Source organism: Helicoverpa armigera, chromosome 11, assembly GCF_030705265.1.
Source record: "Helicoverpa armigera isolate CAAS_96S chromosome 11, ASM3070526v1, whole genome shotgun sequence".
Classification (NCBI taxonomy): Eukaryota; Metazoa; Arthropoda; class Insecta; order Lepidoptera; family Noctuidae; genus Helicoverpa; species Helicoverpa armigera.
In genome coordinates, this window is record NC_087130.1 from 6,706,987 (window position 1) to 6,725,755 (window position 18,769).

The 18,769-nt window shown below is 36.8% G+C and overlaps 3 protein-coding genes across 3 annotated transcripts; 1 reads left to right on the top strand and 2 right to left on the bottom strand.

Moving 5' to 3' along the window:
• Positions 1-5,070: 5,070 nt before the first annotated feature.
• LOC110370123 (YTH domain-containing protein 1) lies at positions 5,071-9,432 on the bottom strand. The gene is given in 6 exon segments (XM_021325853.3): positions 5,071-7,939; positions 7,941-8,010; positions 8,013-8,410; positions 8,412-8,541; positions 8,544-9,010; positions 9,012-9,432. Coding segments are annotated over 6 exon segments (1,311 nt in total). The 5' UTR covers positions 9,206-9,432; the 3' UTR covers positions 5,071-7,887.
• Positions 9,433-9,858: 426 nt separating this feature from the next.
• On the top strand, positions 9,859-15,810 carry LOC110370137 (ganglioside-induced differentiation-associated protein 1). Its single transcript, XM_021325866.3, has 5 exons — positions 9,859-10,174; positions 10,334-10,526; positions 10,598-10,777; positions 10,943-11,143; positions 14,428-15,810. Exons 1-5 carry the CDS (start codon positions 10,049-10,051, stop codon positions 14,727-14,729), a joined length of 1,002 nt encoding a protein of 333 aa, XP_021181541.3. The 5' UTR covers positions 9,859-10,048; the 3' UTR covers positions 14,730-15,810.
• Positions 15,567-17,703, bottom strand: LOC110370136 (acyl-coenzyme A diphosphatase FITM2). Its single transcript, XM_021325865.3, has one exon. The coding sequence runs from the start codon at positions 17,462-17,464 to the stop codon at positions 16,376-16,378; it is 1,089 nt and encodes a 362-aa protein (XP_021181540.3). The 5' UTR covers positions 17,465-17,703; the 3' UTR covers positions 15,567-16,375.
• Positions 17,704-18,769: the final 1,066 nt, after the last annotated feature.

Genomic DNA, 18,769 nt, shown 5'->3' on the forward strand with positions numbered 1-18,769 from the left:
CCCTCACACACTGATGTACACCATCGAAACTTGATATGATCTCTATATTTTTTATCTCTTACCTAATAAGGAAATTATTAATTTTATTATCTAATTGCCAAGAATATACTTTCAATGACCACTATATCTTGCAATAAAGTCGGGTTTTTATACAAACATGTTCATTAGTTTATATTAGTAGTTACCTGCAATAGGTAGGTATTATGAAGGTACTGTCCTTTAGGGCAAGAGCATTTTTTAGCTGCAGGTACTTCTACTCTACTACCCACCTATTGTAACTAATTATCTAGGTGTACGTCGCTTGATTGACCACAGCATGAAATGGCTCATTATTTACTGTATATGTGTACCTACCTTTTTATATTGTTATGGGCCCTGGTTGCCTGGAATAAAGGAATAAATAAAAATAAAATAAATAAATAATTATAGAAGGCAATTTATTTTACAATAATTATGGTTGGTCATGGCTAGGGCATTAAATAAAACATCTTATCAAGGCTTCACAAGTAGGATCTGCCATAAACGTGTCCATTTCGACCGCGCGGCCACCTCATAATTTTTGATGAAACTTTGCCAGGAATTAGTAGTAATTTGTTACTTTTCACTCCTCTTTTCCTGAATTTGTTACAAAAAAAACCAAGCCGCTATGACAAAGAACAGTTGGCCGCTAGAACCGCCACTTGCCGTAGTCATCGCCCGTGATTACTCAGAAACTATACAATGCAGATAGACGAATGATACATCAAAAGAAAGGTCTTAATTTGTTAAATTTGTTACAAAAAAGGTCAAAACGTAGATATACAAAAAGTTATGCAATGTTAAGTTTTCAGGTTATGAGTAGGTAAGTATATCACCGTAGGCACCAAATTAATAGAGGCTAATGTGTATAGAAAATTAGTCTTTAATTTGTTACAGCGAAAAAAGACAAAAAAATACTAGAAAGCAGGTTCAATAATATGTTAGAGTCGATTTTAGTTGGCCGCGCGGACGGCAATATGCCTAAAATACAATTTCGTTTTTCTCGTTATTAAAAGTAGGTTTTAGCTTAATTAAAGTACTAGTCGATGGGTAACGTAACCTAGTTTGAATAAATATAGCGAATTTAACTGCAGCATTCGTATTTTAGGAGATATTTACAAAAACACAGTGGTATGAAACTGTATGAGAGTAGGGTGTCCATGCATTTTCACATATTCGAAATTTTCGTTATTCACGTCTTATTTTTTTAGGGAGAGTGCATACTTTATAAATATCAAAGTCACAAATAGATTAAAATTTCTTTATTCACAATCAACACAAAGGCAAACAAATCAATTGTTTGCTTTTGTTAACACAATGTCAAAATGTGACACAGAGTTGAAAGGTGAACTTAAGCTAGGCGAGATCATAACATTTGATTTAAACGGAGCTGCAGACTCAGTTTTACTCACTGAATTGCCGATTACTCTTAGCATTAAGGATAATTATTATTTCTTAGTTGGTACTATAGAATTTATACCAGACACAAAAATAGGCCACTATAAATGTCATTTTTTAAATAACAATAAATATTTTTGTTACGACGACAATTCTTTTAAAATTGAAATAAGTACCTCTAAGAAAATATGTCTACATTCTGTGTCACATATTTTCGTGTCTAACAGACAACAATACATACAACAAACAGACAGAAATATGTGACACAGAATGTGACACAGAATTTATAAATATTATGTTAGTTTATGAAGATTTTATATTTATCTGGTTGTCTTTTATTACTTGATTTGTTTGCCTTTGTGTTGATTGTAAATAAAGAAATTTTAATCTATTTGTGACTTTGATATTTATAAAGTATGCACTCTCCCTAAAAAAATAAGACGTGAATAACGAAAATTTCGAATATGTGAAAATGCATGGACACCCTACTCTCATACAGTTTCATACCACTGTGTTTTTGTAAATATCTCCTAAAATACGAATGCTGCAGTTAAATTCGCTATATTTATTCAAACTAGGGTACGTTACCCATCGACTAGTACTTTAATTAAGCTAAAACCTACTTTTAATAACGAGAAAAACGAAATTGTATTTTAGGCATATTGCCGTCCGCGCGGCCAACTAAAATCGACTCTAACATATTATTGAACCTGCTTTCTAGTATTTTTTTGTCTTTTTTCGCTGTAACAAATTAAAGACTAATTTTCTATACACATTAGCCTCTATTAATTTGGTGCCTACGGTGATATACTTACCTACTCATAACCTGAAAACTTAACATTGCATAACTTTTTGTATATCTACGTTTTGACCTTTTTTATTTTTGTAACAAATTTAACAAATTAAGACCTTTCTTTTGATGTATCATTCGTCTATCTGCATTGTATAGTTTCTGAGTAATCACGGGCGATGACTACGGCAAGTGGCGGTTCTAGCGGCCAACTGTTCTTTGTCATAGCGGCTTGGTTTTTTTTGTAACAAATTCAGGAAAAGAGGAGTGAAAAGTAACAAATTACTACTAATTCCTGGCAAAGTTTCATCAAAAATTATGAGGTGGCCGCGCGGTCGAAATGGACACCCATAAACCCCGTCGTTTTACCCTTTCCCCTTGAGAGCTACTCCGCTCACCCGGATAAAAAGTAGCCTTCTTAATAACCTACTTATGTCTAGTCTTCCTGGATAATTAGGTTTTACCTATCTATATACTGAAATGTTTTTTTAAATCGGTCCAGTTGTCCCTGACATTAGCACATTTAAACAAACTCTTCAGCTTTTATAATAGCACCTACCAAATACCTAATTACCTATCTAAGAGCGCCTATTTAATTTATTGATTTTATTTTATTTCCTGTCATACAAATCTTATCCGGATAGCAAGGCAGACAACATAAAAGTAATTTTTCAATTTAGAGCAATCGTTTGATTCTTTTCGCGTAACCACCCTACAGAAATACTTAATAGCGCTTTAGTAGCATCCAAAGACTGTAGCATCGATAAGTAGATAGGTAGGTACGTACTCGTTGGTAAAACTGCTACCTTCATATTGCCTAAGGGCCGGCGCCCACTGCCGGCGTGGCACGGCATGGCACCGCAGGTTATGCAGTGGCATGCCGTGGCATCCAGCTGAAAGCCCAGCCACTCTGGCATTCATCAGTTTTGCGCCCTGCGCCCCACTGAAATGCTGTACAAGTTTCAACCTTAGGTATCTCAACTAGCTAGCAATCATAATTCGACGACTTCTAAGTGTCCCATACGTCTCGCGGCATGCAGTGGCGCGCCGCGGCCTCAGATCAAAGTCTTTGATCTGAGGCTATCCAACTGTCACAATAAATTTAGCAGAATCGGGCCCCAGTCGTAATCAATAATTTGTGGAAGGTCCTTATCCTTACCAATATAAACAAAACATGAAATCACAATGTAGCTGCTTTCAAAGGTCCGTTAAGGTATTCCCTAAACTCCACTTTGCCTTCTTTGTCAGGTCTGGGGCCCGATTCTCCTAATTTTACTTACGATTCACGTTCGACTCGATTCGACTGAGATCCAATCCCGACTCGATTACGATTGAAGCGTATGTGGCATTCCGCTATTTTTCTTTGAAATAAACGTTTTTCTCATTTTCTGTCATTCAATAATGAATCATTTTGTCTGCAAATGATTTACGATTGCAAAATGATTGTACAGCAAACTACCGTATAGACCAAAATAGCAGACCAATCGCACACCAATCAAATGTCAATCGAATACGATTGGTCTTATATTAGTAGCAGAATGCCCGATATGGTTAAAACTGGTATTGCGGTCATATTGCGATTCGATTTTGACATTATTAACTTAGGAGAATCGGGCCCCTGATATGGTAGTTATATTAGGTACGGTGTAGGTACCTACCTAAAGATCTCGTCAATACAAATGAAATCAGCCTAAGCACTAGGTAGGTGCTAATACCGATGCGTAGTTCCCTTGATTTTCCGTCGTCAATGACCTGATGGCCAGGTCCCATCCTTCACGGTCCTAAAGTCTCATCCATCCAATTCAAAATTTCCCCCGATGCGTGCCTACAACTTTCAAGAGCTGCACTTGATGAACATGGAAGTATTACTAGAGGGTCGGACCTCAGTGTAGTGTGTACTTAAGCAACATACGATTCACGTTCGACTGCGATCCAATCCCACTCGATTACCATTGAAACGTATGTGGCATTCCGCAATTTTTTCTTTGAAATAAACGTTTTTATCCTTTTCTGTCATTCAATAATGAATCATTCTATCTGCAAATGATTAACTATTGCAATATTATGATTGTAGAGAAAACTACCGTATAGACAGACCAAAATCACCAAAATAGCAGACCAATCGCAAACCAATCGAATATGGTTGGAATACGATTAGTCTTATATTAGTAGCAGAATGCCCGATATAGTTAAAACTGCTATTGCGATTCAATTGTTATTCAATTTTCACATTACTAACTTAGCAGAATCGGGCCTCTGGACGCCATTATTATAGTTTCCATATTCATTAATGTTTTGGGACGGGTGGAACGCTCCATAATAAGGAGTGGTTTCACAGTTCGGAGCCCGTTTGGCCTCAAAATTATAAATGCCCTTAGAATCAAGACCTCCTAATTAAGTTCTTAATAACCCATCTGTTGTTATAGAACAGAATTATTATAATTACAAAAAATAAAACCGACTTCCAAAAACACTATCCGCGTTAGTGGAAAGTTCAATACGAATAATTTAAACCCAAATACGAGGTAGTTATGTAGGTGCCGTTGCCGAATTCCCTCAACCTTCCATCGTCTCCATCATCAGGTCAGCTCCAAACCTCCACTGTTGAATAGTGTTATCAGACATAAATACTTAAGTGTTGAATTTTTACATAGGGTAAAAATGCCTACAATTTTCAAGTTGTGGTGGCCTAGTGGGCAAAAGAACCAACCTCTCGACTATGAGGGCGCGGGTTCGATTCCAGGGGCCCGATTCTCCTAATTTTACTTAAGCAACATACGATTCATATTCGAATGCGATCCAATCCCGACTCGATTACGATTCAAGCGTATGTGGCATTCCGCTATTTCTTTTTTAAAATAATCGTTTTTATCCTTTTCTGTCATTCAATAATGAATCATTTTGTCTGCAAATGATTTACGATTGCAATATGATTGTAGAGCAAACTACCGTATAGACCAAAATCACCAAAATAGCAGACCAATCGCAAACCAATCGAATGTCGTTGGAATACGATCGGTCTTATATTAAATCATTCATCATCATCATTAGTAGCAGAATGCCCGATTATGGTTAAAACTGCTATTGCGATCATATTGCGATTCGATTTCTATTCAATTTTGACATTATTACTTTGGAGAATCGGGCCCCAGGTCAGGCAAGTACCAATGCAAGTTTTCTAAGTTTGTATCTACTTTCTAAGTATATCTAATAGGTACCGGGTTTACACTCTCGCCTCGCGCCTCGCCTCGTACCTCGTCTAGCAGCTCGCGAGGTAGCGTGTTCCTGTTTACACTCTCGTGCGTTCGGTTTGCGTTGAGCCAGCAACGCTCGTATCCCTTTGACTCGTGCCCAAAAAACCGCCTCCGAGGCGAGCGCCGCGAGTGGCGAGGCGAGCTGCGAGGCGCGAGGAAACGTTTACACTCTCGCCTCGCCACTCGCACGAGAGTGTAAACCGACTATTAGACACCAATGACTGTGTTTCGGATGGCACGATAAACTGTAGGTCTCGGCTGTCATTGGACATCCTTGGCAGTCGTTACGGGTAGTCAGAAGCCAGCAAGTCTGGCACCAGTCTAACCAAGGGATATCGTGTCGCCCGGGTAACTGGGTTGAGGAGGTCAGATAGGCAGTCGCTTCTTGTAAAGTACTGGTACTCAGCTGAATCCGGTTAGACTGGAAGCCGACCCCAACATAGTTGGGAAAAGGCTCGGAGGATGATGCATGCCTACAACTTTCAAAAGTTGCCGTCGATTTCTTAGCGTTTCCATGACCTCCGATCCTGACCACCTGGGAAGTAGGTATACCATTTCAAACAAAAATAGAATTTAGCAAATCGGTCCAGGTGTCTGTAAGTAATCGGTGAACATAAATAACAAAAAAAAAGATCCCGACTTATTGAGAACTTCCTCCTTTATGGGAAGTCGGTTAAAATTGTAGTTATAATTTTAGAGAAGAAAATAATGTTAAGATATTATTCTATGTAAGAAAAAAAATGAGTGTTACCAGTGATGACTTACGGCACCGAAACGTGGTCTCCCTATCGGCCTAATCTCAAAGCTCAAAGTCGCTCAACGAGCTATGGAGAGGGCTATGCTCGGGGTTTCTCTACGTGATCGAATCCGAAATGAGGAAATCCGTAGACCGTCACCGATATAGCCCACTGGATTAGCAAGTTGAAGTGGCAATGGGCTGTTGCTTGCAGAGCAGATGGCCGATGGGGTCGAAAAGTGCTGGAGTGGAGACCACGGACTAGCAACGCAGGACTAGCAGCGTAGGACGTCCACCAACAAGGTGGACAGACGATCTCATAAAGGTCGCCGGAAGACGCTGGATGCAGGTCCCCTCCAACAGGTATTTGTGGAGATCTAAGAGGGAGCCCTATGTTCAGCAGTGGACGTCCTATGGCTGAGATGATGATGATGATGAAGAAAAAAAAATGTTGTCGGGTGGTGAATAAGGAGCCTTTGACAGTTTGGACCATGTCAATCGATGTGATCTTTCGGCATACTCAAATGGACTCGAGACGGAATTGGACGCCTTTGACAGACGAGTCCGTAGGCTATTGATTTCATACAAGATGCAACAACCACATTCATAAGAACCGAAAAAGGTGGTAAAATCCATCCACACACAACCCAATTTGCTTAAGCTAAGGCTTAGGGGATAATTCTGTATGGTAATGGTGTTCATTAATAGATTTATACTAAGCTGGTTAAGATTTTAGTACTGGTTAGGCTTTTTGTTATTACATTGCAACTAAATGTCTTCTTTGGGACACACAGCCAGAAGAACAAAAGATAAACTTCTCACACACGTTGCTATGCACAGATACTGTCACTCAAAAAGGAAATATTATTATCTTACCGATGTCTAGTGTATTTTTACATTATAAGCATAATAATATTATGTACTCAGCACTGATTTGGAGTATAATCTTTAGGTAAAAACTTAATCTTAATGAAATCAAATGATTATGGAATCCCATTTGAGTAATTATGACAACAATAGAAAATAAACAATCTTTTGATTTATAAAAAAAAAATGTAGGTACATACAGTTTGTAAAGGCTAACTCAAAACATAAAAATAATACATGCAATAATAAATATATTGAAATGCAATTTGGAGGCTATTTCTTTGGTTGTAATTATTTGCCGGACACAGCATTATAATTTATTTAAAATTACAGTAAAAAATAGGTGGAAATTATTTATCACAGTTATTTACACAACCATTGTAAGTTGTACAAAATTACCTATTATTAAGTTGCTTAATTATTGATTATGTGACTTGTATCATCAACCAAGAAAAAGTTATGCAGTTCATAACTACACTGTCATTATTTGGCTGATGCTACACTTTCACTATTTCAGTCTTGAAAAATCATCTAGCATAATCGGATACCATATTCTCATCACTATTTTTCATATCTTATACCCTGTAAAAATAGAATCCTTGCATTTTTCCACTTGAACCACACAATTGTAACTATTTTCAATAGTCCCATTTTCATTACCTGTTTTTGTTAAATTGTCCGAATTCATAACAAAGTTCGAAAATATTATTATCAAAGTTCACCACAACACTACCATAATTAATTTTAACCATCAATAAAGTTCACAGTTCAAACACAATTTTTTTATTCAGAAATTATATCATTACATTGGGGTTGATACAGTTTTATCGCCGATCACGGTAGGATCTATGTGAGTCACGTTCACGACTTCGCCACGGAACGAATACGCCACAGAAATTCATCCACTGAGCGTTCATAAGACCTCTTATCATAAACTAACACTGAACGGGATAATCAGCTAAGTCATAGTAACGTGGAGGAGGCGGTGGGGGTGGTGGCGGTATGCCATCATAAGACAGTGCTCCACTGAATCCTGGTGGGGGTACATAAGGCAATGGAGGCAACTGATGATGCATTGATCGCATATACTCTGCCACATAAGCTTCAGCTGCAGTACTACTGCTACCATAACCCTCTCGATTGCGTCCAAACCAAATTGGCAAGCGCTCTCTCATGTATGGTGAAGGTGATCTGCGTTTGTACGAGCTTGATGAAACTCGATTTCTAGGTGATATAAATGGCTTTCTCCTACTCCTGGAGGAAGAATTCAAGCGGTTTCTAAAGTTTGATCCTCTAGATGACAAAGGAGCCCGATATGTCCTGTAATTGCCTCCACTTTTCAAATAGCCTTTTGGAAGCCTCCTTGGACTTTCTGAGTATAGGAGTCATTTCAATACCTTCATCTTCAGGAAAAAGCCTACATAATTCTTCAGCAACTTTTGGCTCAATTTCTTGACCATCCCTTCCAATTTTAACCGCTTTCCTTCATTCCATGGATTATAGAGGTGTAGTGTGTTACTAAATGGCAATTCTTTGCGACAAATCCAATCAACTTTAAAGACGCCGTCTAAAACTTTGGCTGATAAGCCTGGCGGTAGCACCCATGATATAGGAGCGACATCTCGTCGTGATTCACTGCCCAGGCGTGCAAAACCAGCGAATTTGCCACTTTCCTTCACTGAAAATATTAGTAGCACATTCCTGGACTCACGATACGCCTGATTTAAATTGGCTTCGTTCTGTGGCAGTGTAGACCATACACCTTTCGCTTTTGACAATGTTATATTTTCTGCATTATTCGATTTAATCAAAAAGAATCTGGTGTCCCTGAATAAATAATTCAGTTTGGTCATATAATCATACGTCTTTACTTTGCTGCTGCTTGTTGTAAGGCATCGTCGTTTATTTTGTGGAGGTGAATGGCTTTCAGACTTGGTACGTTTACGATTTGCGTCTCTCTTTGGATCTAGTGCTAACAGAACTAATACTTGGAGTACTTGACTCGCTAGAAGACGTACTAGACACTTCACTTCGTGTATCAAAATCTTTTCCTTCCTCTAATTGTTTTAATTCTTCGCCAATTTCAGCTTCTACTTCACCAACGCCAAGGTTGACGGCGTCGGTGTTGTTGGAGACCTCCATTTTCAGTTCAGTTTGTTGTTTAATAATGTTATACAAAAGTTTGTCAACAGATTCAATTAGTATGCCAACACTTAATTATAACCATAGTATTTATTTCTAAAATAACATGTCAAGTACTAAATTACAACATTTCTCAAAAATAATAAAAATTACACGACACGATTCAATCAAACTATTCATTCACTTCAAGTTCAGCAAAACGTAATGAATTTATTAAACTCTTTTGTCTTTGGTGAACCCCATAGACAAAAATATATAATTTTACGTCAATAGCTGCAGTCTGGAGACAACGTATTTTGAGCTCAGGGTGGTTCAGGATTTATTCAGGAAGAATGGAAATGCAATGAATTTGAATTATTTGTAGCATATCAGAATCATTTAACTTTCATTACAGTTAACAGCCGTAGGTCAACATTCTCATTTATACATATATTTGTTCATTGTTGTTCACACCATGAAAGTTATCAAATTTTTCTTCTGAGTGGGACCATGTTTTACAATTTGGTGATTTCATTAGGAACATATTTCGTGATTACATTACACAGTGAAATGTCACTGTCTATAATTATTTGGAATTTTAAATTATCAAAAAAACACCTTATTTAGTTTATGGTTTTAGATATCCGGTAGTGTACAGTTTGTGTTTCCGCCTGGGTCCTGTCAGTCAGCTGATTTTAACTTCGTAATGTTGGTAGCGGTAGGCTGCGAAAAAAGCGCGTAGAAGTTTGAAGAAAACTTACAAGATTACAGGACTCTTGTTAACTCCTTATTTCATGTGAAACTAATTGCTGATTTATTATTTTCTACTTTTGTGTATTTCGTTGCCATCTGATATCCTTAAAAATGCATTATGTTCAAAAATACTTAGAGAAAATACCAATACCAACAATTAATATCAATCCAACACCCGGTAAAAAGCTATCAAACATTTATCTGTACTGTAATTATTACAGTTTTTACTCACAAAAGGTAAGTTATCGTTTATATTTATTTTTGCTGTTATAACTAAATTAACGTAACGTAAAAGTACTCAACTCGATATATATTATAAACCCCACTGGTGGTTTCAAAAATAAAACTGAGATTTGAGTTTATTGTTGTTTACTTTGTCTACCATTTATTTCGTAGGTACTCATGACGCTTTACGAAAAGAATATTGAGTTTGAGCCTTTAATTGTGGACATAACAAAAGGAGAGCAGTATTCTTCATGGTTTTTGGATATAAATCCTCGAGGGGAAATACCAGTGTTAAAGGTAAAAAATGAAGTTATACCAGACTCTACAAGAATTTTGGATTATTTGGAATTTTATTTAGATCCAGGTTTGTTTAAAACAATATACACATTTAATTTTATTGATAAGTGAATGTTTTAATATAAGTCTTTTTTTTAGAATTGACGTCACTAATAAATGTGTCAGCAGACAGTAAAGTACTGGATAATATCAATAGATTCCGTGAGATGTTAGAAGCACTACCAGCTGGTTTAATTACTGTGGGTTCATTCTTTCATCCTCATCTGAGTGGAACTCCCAAGTTACCATTTATTCAGCCAGTTCGTGAGATACTTAAAAGTGAGTATCTAGGTAAACATTTGAAATGAGAGTGAATCTCTTAGCTTGTATTAAATTTTAAGCTTTCTCATTACTTTTTCGAGTATCCAAATAATTTTGCCCTCAAAGCATTTTGTCACCGTTGGAGACAGCCAGTGTTTATATATATGCTACTTATGTTGCCAGGTGGTGACCTGGGAAATTCTACAAATCTGAGAAAATTAGCTGAGGAAAATCCTAAAGCTAGAAGTATATTACTTTACAAAGCTGAGATTCAAGATCGAAAACATGAAATAATAACCAATGAAGAGGAGTACTCCAAAGTCCTCAAAGTTATTGATCAAGTTCTAACTCATGTGGAAGAACAATTGAAAAAGCAGCCTGAAGGTAAGTTAGAACACCCTACTAACATTATAAATGTGAAAGTACATTTTTTTGCTACACTTTCAGACAAAAACTACTTAACCGATCATCATGAAACTTTGTATACATGTCACCAGAAAATACTAAGACTCGTAAGTTGATCAACTATCTAGGTAGTTGATCAACTCTCGGAAAATAATAAACGGCATTTGAAATGTGAATGATGTGAATGAACATAGGATACTTTTTATTTAACAAAATAAAACTCACTCGAGACGCGGGTGAAACCTCGGGGAATAGTTAGTAAGTCATAAAGGAGTACCCACAAGTGAGACTACGAATAAATTGATGATGACAATACGACAATAAATTAAACTTCGCATACCTCTGCAGATTATCATTCTATCTATAAAAAATTATTTGAATAATATACACATATTATATCCAGTAGTTAGCCATAGTTTTTTTGTCATTTGCTATTTATTAACCCCCGACGCAAAAACGACGGGGTGTTATAAGTTTGACGTGTGTGTGTGTGTGTGTGTGTGTGTGTGTGTGTGTGTGTGTGTGTGTGTGTGTGTGTGGCATCGTAGCTCCCAAACGGATGATCCGATTGTAATGCGGTTTTTTTTATTTAAAAGGTATGTCAGTCGGGAGTGTTCTTAGCTATGTTTGGTGGAAATCGGTTCAGGTCTTCAAGGTCATCAGCTCGTTTGCTAGATGTGATAGGAATGTTACACGCTCAGTTTACTTGCAAGTATATGTGGGATCTGAAATTTGAAACACTAATGTCTTTTGGAACCACTGAGCTGGTCTGCTGTTAGGGCACGAAGGTAGGAGACGTAACCCTGAACTGCCTTTTAGTAAACCCATCGAGTTTGGGCTCGTTGAATTTGTCTTGACGAGTTCTCTTCATGTTTCTAATTGACGAGAACCTGATGCTGGAAATGGGATGTGGCGGATGAAACCCTGAACTGCCGGAATGAAACGGATAAACCGATTTATATTTTTGCTGAAAATCTAGAATGTCCAAAGGTTAATTATCTTTATTGTTTCTCATTCTGTGCAATTCTCCCAGAGCCAGTTTGTCATGAGGATTGTTAAACAGCTTCCTTTGGCCGAGATCGCATATAGCGACCCCATCTTAAGATAAAATAAATTAAATGAAAGAAGGAAAAATTAAGGAGCTCCTTTAAAAAGCATGAAATAAAATCCTTACTAATATTATAAATCGGAAAGTGAGTTTGTTTGTTTGTTTGTTTGTTTGTTCCGCTTTCACGCCGTAACTACTGAACCGATTGCTTTGAAATTTTGCAGACGTAAAGTTAGAAGTCCGGATTAAATAATAGGGTACTTTTTATCCCGAAAAAATAGATATTCCCGAGGGAAAACAAAAATATTGTTTGCTTGATGGATGGATTGTAGATGGCGCTGTGTGTCGTTTAAAACAAGGTAATATATTGCAAACGAATATAAACATGTAAATTTAGAAGCTAAATGATACGATTATCGTACAACAATACAATACAATACAATTTGTTTTGTCGTGTGTATAATTCAACGAATTACTAATTTGTATAAGTATTAGTTAAGTTATTTAGTTCTTGAGGTATGCGATAGATGGCGCTGGGTGTTTTTAAAACGTGGTAACGATGTGTTTTTAAAATACGTAAGAAGTGGAATGATAGCTTTTTAAAACGTGGTGACGTTGTTTTTTTTAAGATACATAAGAAGTGCAATGATATCTCGCGCTTTAACCTGTAGCTCATTGTTCATCGCGAGCTTCCCGATAGCTCGATAGATGGCGTTGTGCTTTTCTGTATCGCGGTGTTAAGGTTCGCCGCGAATTAGTCTTAAGGTGTTTTGAAATCGGTGGGGCCCAGTAGGGCCAGGGCCAGCCGGGGCTGCGGGTTGTTCGAAAGAGATACCGCGGCCCTGGTATATAAAGGGCCTATGACGGAACACGTCGATTTTAGTCACTATGAGTCTGACACTCCCTCACCGCTGCTAACCCACCCAATTACAACAGACCTCCCATTTCAATTTAAAAGACTACAATTTCCTATAAGGGTTTCATTTGCAATGACCATTAATAAAGCACAAGGCCAAACTCTAAGGGTTGCTGGAGTACACTTAGAAAAACATTGTTTTTCGCATGGTCAGCTCTATGTAGCGTGTTCCCGGGTTTCCAGTGCCCAAAATCTGCATGTTTTTGCTCCACAAGGGAAAACGTATAATATAGTGTACCATTCAGTTTTGGTTTAACAACTAATCGTATCCAGCGTTACATCGCGCTTCTTAGATTTTTCCGTGGGAATGAGAAGTTTTCTTATAGTTGTGATTTATACCGCAATATAACCGAATTCCACGCGGGCGAAGCCGCGGGCGAAAAGCTAGTTAAATTATAAATTTAAAAAACCCCCCGACCCAAAAAAAGTACGCAATAATTATGACAAAAGGTTAAAAACGCTAAACCCTATAAAAAGCAAAAAATAACTTTTAACACTACGTAAACTTAATTTTGACGTGTCGGGGGACCGCTTTTTACCTTCATAAATACTTACATAAATCAAATGATACCTACATAATTACAACATTCGTTTAAAAAAAAAACACGTATCTAAAGTAATGAATTAGAGCGGTCCCCCGACACGACAAAATTTAGTTTACGTAGTGTTAAAAGTTATTTTTTGCTTTTTATAGGGTTTAGCGTTTTTAACCTTTTGTCATAATTATTGCGTACTTTTTTTGGGTCGGGGGGTTTTTTATACAATATGTTTTTGATACACATTAATAATTATGGCGCCAAAAAGTAGCTACAAGACCGCGCATCACCGCTGTTGCCGCTCTTGCTCTTATCACATGTACAGGTATTCCGTTTCCTGTTTTATGCTATAATTTCTTAGAACTTCTTACTACTTATGGTTGTTACTTTCGTTATTTTTACGGAAGCTACTTTAAAAGTCAGAAAAAAGACTAACATTGTCCGTGATTACATTTAACGACGTTTCTCATCTCTATTTGTGTAGGGTAGTAGGAACGTCAGGGTTGCAAAAGAGAGTATAATAATATAGGACGTGTATAGGAAGTAAAAAGGGTTTTTACCATGAAGTAGAAGATAGGGGATTAAATAAGTTAGTATATTATATTATTATAGTACGAGTATAATGAGGGAGTACACATTAGGAAAGGACTGTGACGTCAGAAGTAAATTAGGGTTGTTGATGTGCCCTTACCCACTGACTGAGGTAGATCCGCCACTGAATTGGATACCAATGGACGCTAATGTATCTTATATATTTTTTTAGGTAACTGGCTGTGCTGCGAAAACTTTACCATTGCGGACATAAATTTAGCTATTCTCCTCCAACGCCTTTGGGAACTTGGATATGAAGGTAGATATTGGGCGGCTGGAAAACGTCCCTTATTAGAAAATTATTACAATCGTGTCAAACTACGAGAATCTTTTAAAAAAACCATACCTAATTTACCAGTTCATCTGAAAATGATTGTGATGTCGCAACCACCAGCATATTTAGGCGCTGCAGGCGCAGCATCAATTGGAGTTGTTGTTGCAATTGTATATATATTCAAAAAAATTATACGCTAAGCATTGCTTGTCTAAACCAAATTGGCCAATAATATTCCATTATAACCTGTTATTTATATTTTATGATTTACCTAAACATATTTTTTACTGTTCTTGTATATATTTCTGAGGCAGTAACTGTAGGTAGATAGTTACACCATGATGCTTTATATCTGCGCCCCTTGCTCACATTTTCAGTTCTCGCCAAACATTTTGCTGGCACTAAAAATTAAAATCAATGTATTTATGGAGATAGCTAATTAAGTACCTATCAGTGGTCAACTGATTATGGACTTCAAAGCTTATTCTTTGCGCAGCGCCGGCATTAGATAGGAGTTTTTTTGCAACAGGTTCAATGTGAGCGATGTTCGTTACGTTGACTTGCCGCTAGCTTATATTGCTATGAGGTTACCTACATACAGTTACCGGCACGGATGTCGAGCCCTGACCTTCACCTGCGCAGAAGCGATTTACTGCCTTATTGCCTTATGCGTACGGGTGCGCAAACCGATCCCCACTCTTCCGCCGAGAGCCCGACATCCGTGCCGGTAACTGTATCTATTTTGAATTGGAAGAACTTGAGAGTGCAGCAAAGACTTCTTGACTTTTTGATTGCATCTATTTAAGTGAATACAGTATTACTTTACCAAGACTTTGTATAGTGTAATGGGTCCTAGTTCACTAGCGTTATTATTATAAGCACTAACCGTTTGGCGCTATTTGACTGTACACCACACATTATTTTCATTACTTTTTCCTTAAAACTGTGTAAATAATTTTCCTTTTCACACAGCACCACACAGTTATGATCATTAATGTGCAACTAGTTTCGAAAGAGCTTTTATAGGCCTATTTAAAAAAAAAAAGTGACTGAGACTTTTTGAGCTTTTTCCAATTGACTTCAAAGAGAGAGAGAGAGGTGGAATAGCTAGATCACATGAAGAGTTGCTAGCAGCAATGATCTGTTCCTTATTTCTAGTAAACAATTAAGTACTATCTTAATTATATGTACCTATGTATTAAACTTCTATCTTTAAAAAATAACAATAAAAGCAGTATTATTTACCTTTTAAGATATTTATTAAAACCGTAAAATATGTAATTTGGTTTTATTTACAAGATATTGTTAGAATTAAATTTATTCCTGACAATAAATACCATCCAAATGCTTGGGTTAATAAATAACAACTACTACTGTAATGTTTAAAACACAAGAAAATTACTGATGCAAGTAAAGGTACCATGGGCACTCAATCATTTAAATTTTTTTATTTAATTTTATTTATAGACATATGTCTATTATATAAAAAGACTGTTGGTGCAATTAGTGATAATTTAGATTTCTATTAAGTTTATTTTAAATGTGCCCAATAACCACAATATAATATTTCACATTAGCAGTCACCAAAGAAACAAAACAAGTGAACATAATCCAAAATTAAGTTATTTCAGAATAGATAATATCTTGAATGTTTAGGGCAAGCATACTGAACCACATGTATCAGTATTCACAATTTGTAGGAAGTCCTAAAAAAGTACAAATAAACCTACTGGTTGCTTACATAATTATAACTTATTAATTAAATAAAAAACAAACCCAAACTGAAATATCCCAAACTATTAAATACAACCAGACCCACTTAAATATGTCACCATTCAAGAATTTTCTATCTTGCCTCTTCTTTAGTATTTTCAGAGTCATAGCTTGTATTAATTGGCATACCCATAAAATGTTTGCCATTTGTAGAACTCCTTTTTCGATATACTGGTGTTGTAGGTACTGCATTATTTCTATTATTATATTTAAATATACCTTCTCCAGGTAAATTAGGTACAATATTTGGTATGGTAAACCATACCCTATAAGTCACAAACCAAGTGAGCACTGCTATGACACCACTGATAAACTTTTCCACCATTATATGGTAATATAAAATAGTGGACACAAGCATGACATCCCAGAGCAACTGCAGCAAAGCAATGGCTATTAAATATGCTCTTACATATGGTGTAAAATTTTCATAGGATATTTTTAATATAGTCAACTCATCTGTACTTATATTTTTCAATGGGTTAACGCTTGCAGACTTGTCATCTACACTGCGAGCATACTTCTCATCTCTTATGTAGTCTTTTATTCTCTCCCATCCATTGATGGCTTTTGCTTCTTCAATCATAACCAAACTTGAATAAATAAGAATAAAGCAGTGGCCAGATATATCAAATCCATTCCAAAAATGCCCTTCCTGAAGGCATGATATTTTGTTGTTAAAACCTTTATTATTGCAGCGCCCATAACTGGTTTCTATCATATTAAAAACAGTGGTCCAAATGTACCAAAATGCTGTAGCAACCAATAATCTTGATAAATGAGATGTTGCTATTATCCTTCTCTTTCCACAGCATGTTGTATAGGATGTTAATAATACATAAGGCACAGTCAGAAATAGAGTCCAAAACCACCCAATTTTCACAAAATATTGGTTGAATAAATTATCACTCCTCGAAAAGTATGTTTTCGGGAACGTTAGTACATCAGCAACGATAGATAGTAAAAAGAGCGCTCCTAAGTATACTGCTATTTTCAAATTTGTGTCAAAAAACAAAATCTTCTTGCAAATGTGCACAATCATCAACACGAAAATTTCAAGTATTGAGGATTCTTCGCGAGTTGGCTTGGTACCTTTAGGGTCAACGGGATCATTTTGCACTTTGTAGTTCATCCGGGCGTTCTTAAAACTTCCTCGGGTTGTCATGATTTGTAAATTTTCATTGGCACCACGGCCTTTGTTTGGGAATATTAATGTATGATTGTAAACTAAGTAAAGTATGTATTTTTAGAATCTTCGTAACTTTCTCTTACTATCTTTAGCCATTAGCAGAAATTAAAAGTTATATTTAATTCGAAGACCTGAAGAAAAGTCACTAACTTCACTCGTCAAAATAGGACACCTTTATTTGACATTGTCACGATTGTCACTTGTGTGACGTCAGAAGTGTCATGCTTGAAGTCTCGAGACTCGGTTCCAGGATTGGGCTGAAATCGCTTTGTGGGTTTTAGAAACTAATTATACAAAGCAGCCTGAAGTCTGAGTGCATGTTGATGTTGAAGTCGGTTCTGCTGGCTTATTCGCTAACTTTCGAATTCTCAGATGTCAACTGGCCTCAGTTGTCATCGGAACTTTGATGTCAACCGATAAGTTCAAAACATTGGTATTCTGTATCGCATGAAGTGGATATCGGTGGATATCGTTACACGGTTGCTGACGCCAAAACTACGATGACAATTTGACAGCTCTATTTTTTTATCCATTATCCATTATGTCCACTGGGCTTACGGAATGGCAATATAACGTTTATCGATACAGAAACAGCTGTCAAAATGAGTCATGGTGGATATCAGCCTGATGACGTCATCTCATTTGGTAACTGGCGTTAGCGAATAAGAAAATAGCTGTTTGACAATTTACTAATGTACACTTTACCAATTGATGATATCTGCGAGCTGTCAGTGGAGTCAGCGAATAAGGCTACTGCGCTAAATCTCTGGAGACGTAAGGTTAGGTTCGGTGCCTGGAAACCTGGAAACGCAAATGCCTTATGCGCTCACTTTTTCCGATCTATTATGATCCCACAAAAGAGTAAGAACAAGTGACAACAATTTCATCTTGATAATATTATAGGTGGTACATATTTAAGATATAGGCTATATGAAAACGTGATTGTAATCTATACATATAATAAATCTGTAAAAAAAAAACTGTGTCTGTACATAGAATATAATAAAAAAAAAATTGTGGGGTTTAGAAACAGTACTAAATAAATAAATATGTTGAAGAAGTTCCTCGATTCCAACGAGATAGGATTCTTTTTCGAGATAGGATTCTCGATTCTAGTTGTCCTTGGGTAATGTGAACGCGACTTGAGTTGTTTTTTATATGACGTAATACCGGGTTTACACTCTCGCCTCGCGCCTCGCCTCTTACCTCGTCTAGCAGCTCGCGAGGTAGCGAGTGCCTTTTACACTCTCGTGCGTTCGGTTTGCGTTGAGTCAGCAACGC

Coding starts and splice junctions, on each gene's coding strand:
- LOC110370137 (XM_021325866.3), top strand. CDS start 10,049: ATGCATTATGTTCAAAAATACTTAGAGAAAATACCAATACCAACAATT. Junction 10,175..10,333: donor ACAGTTTTTACTCACAAAAG/GTAAGTTATCGT, acceptor TTTATTTCGTAG/GTACTCATGACGCTTTACGA. Junction 10,527..10,597: donor GGAATTTTATTTAGATCCAG/GTTTGTTTAAAA, acceptor TCTTTTTTTTAG/AATTGACGTCACTAATAAAT.
- LOC110370136 (XM_021325865.3), bottom strand. CDS start 17,464: ATGACAACCCGAGGAAGTTTTAAGAACGCCCGGATGAACTACAAAGTG.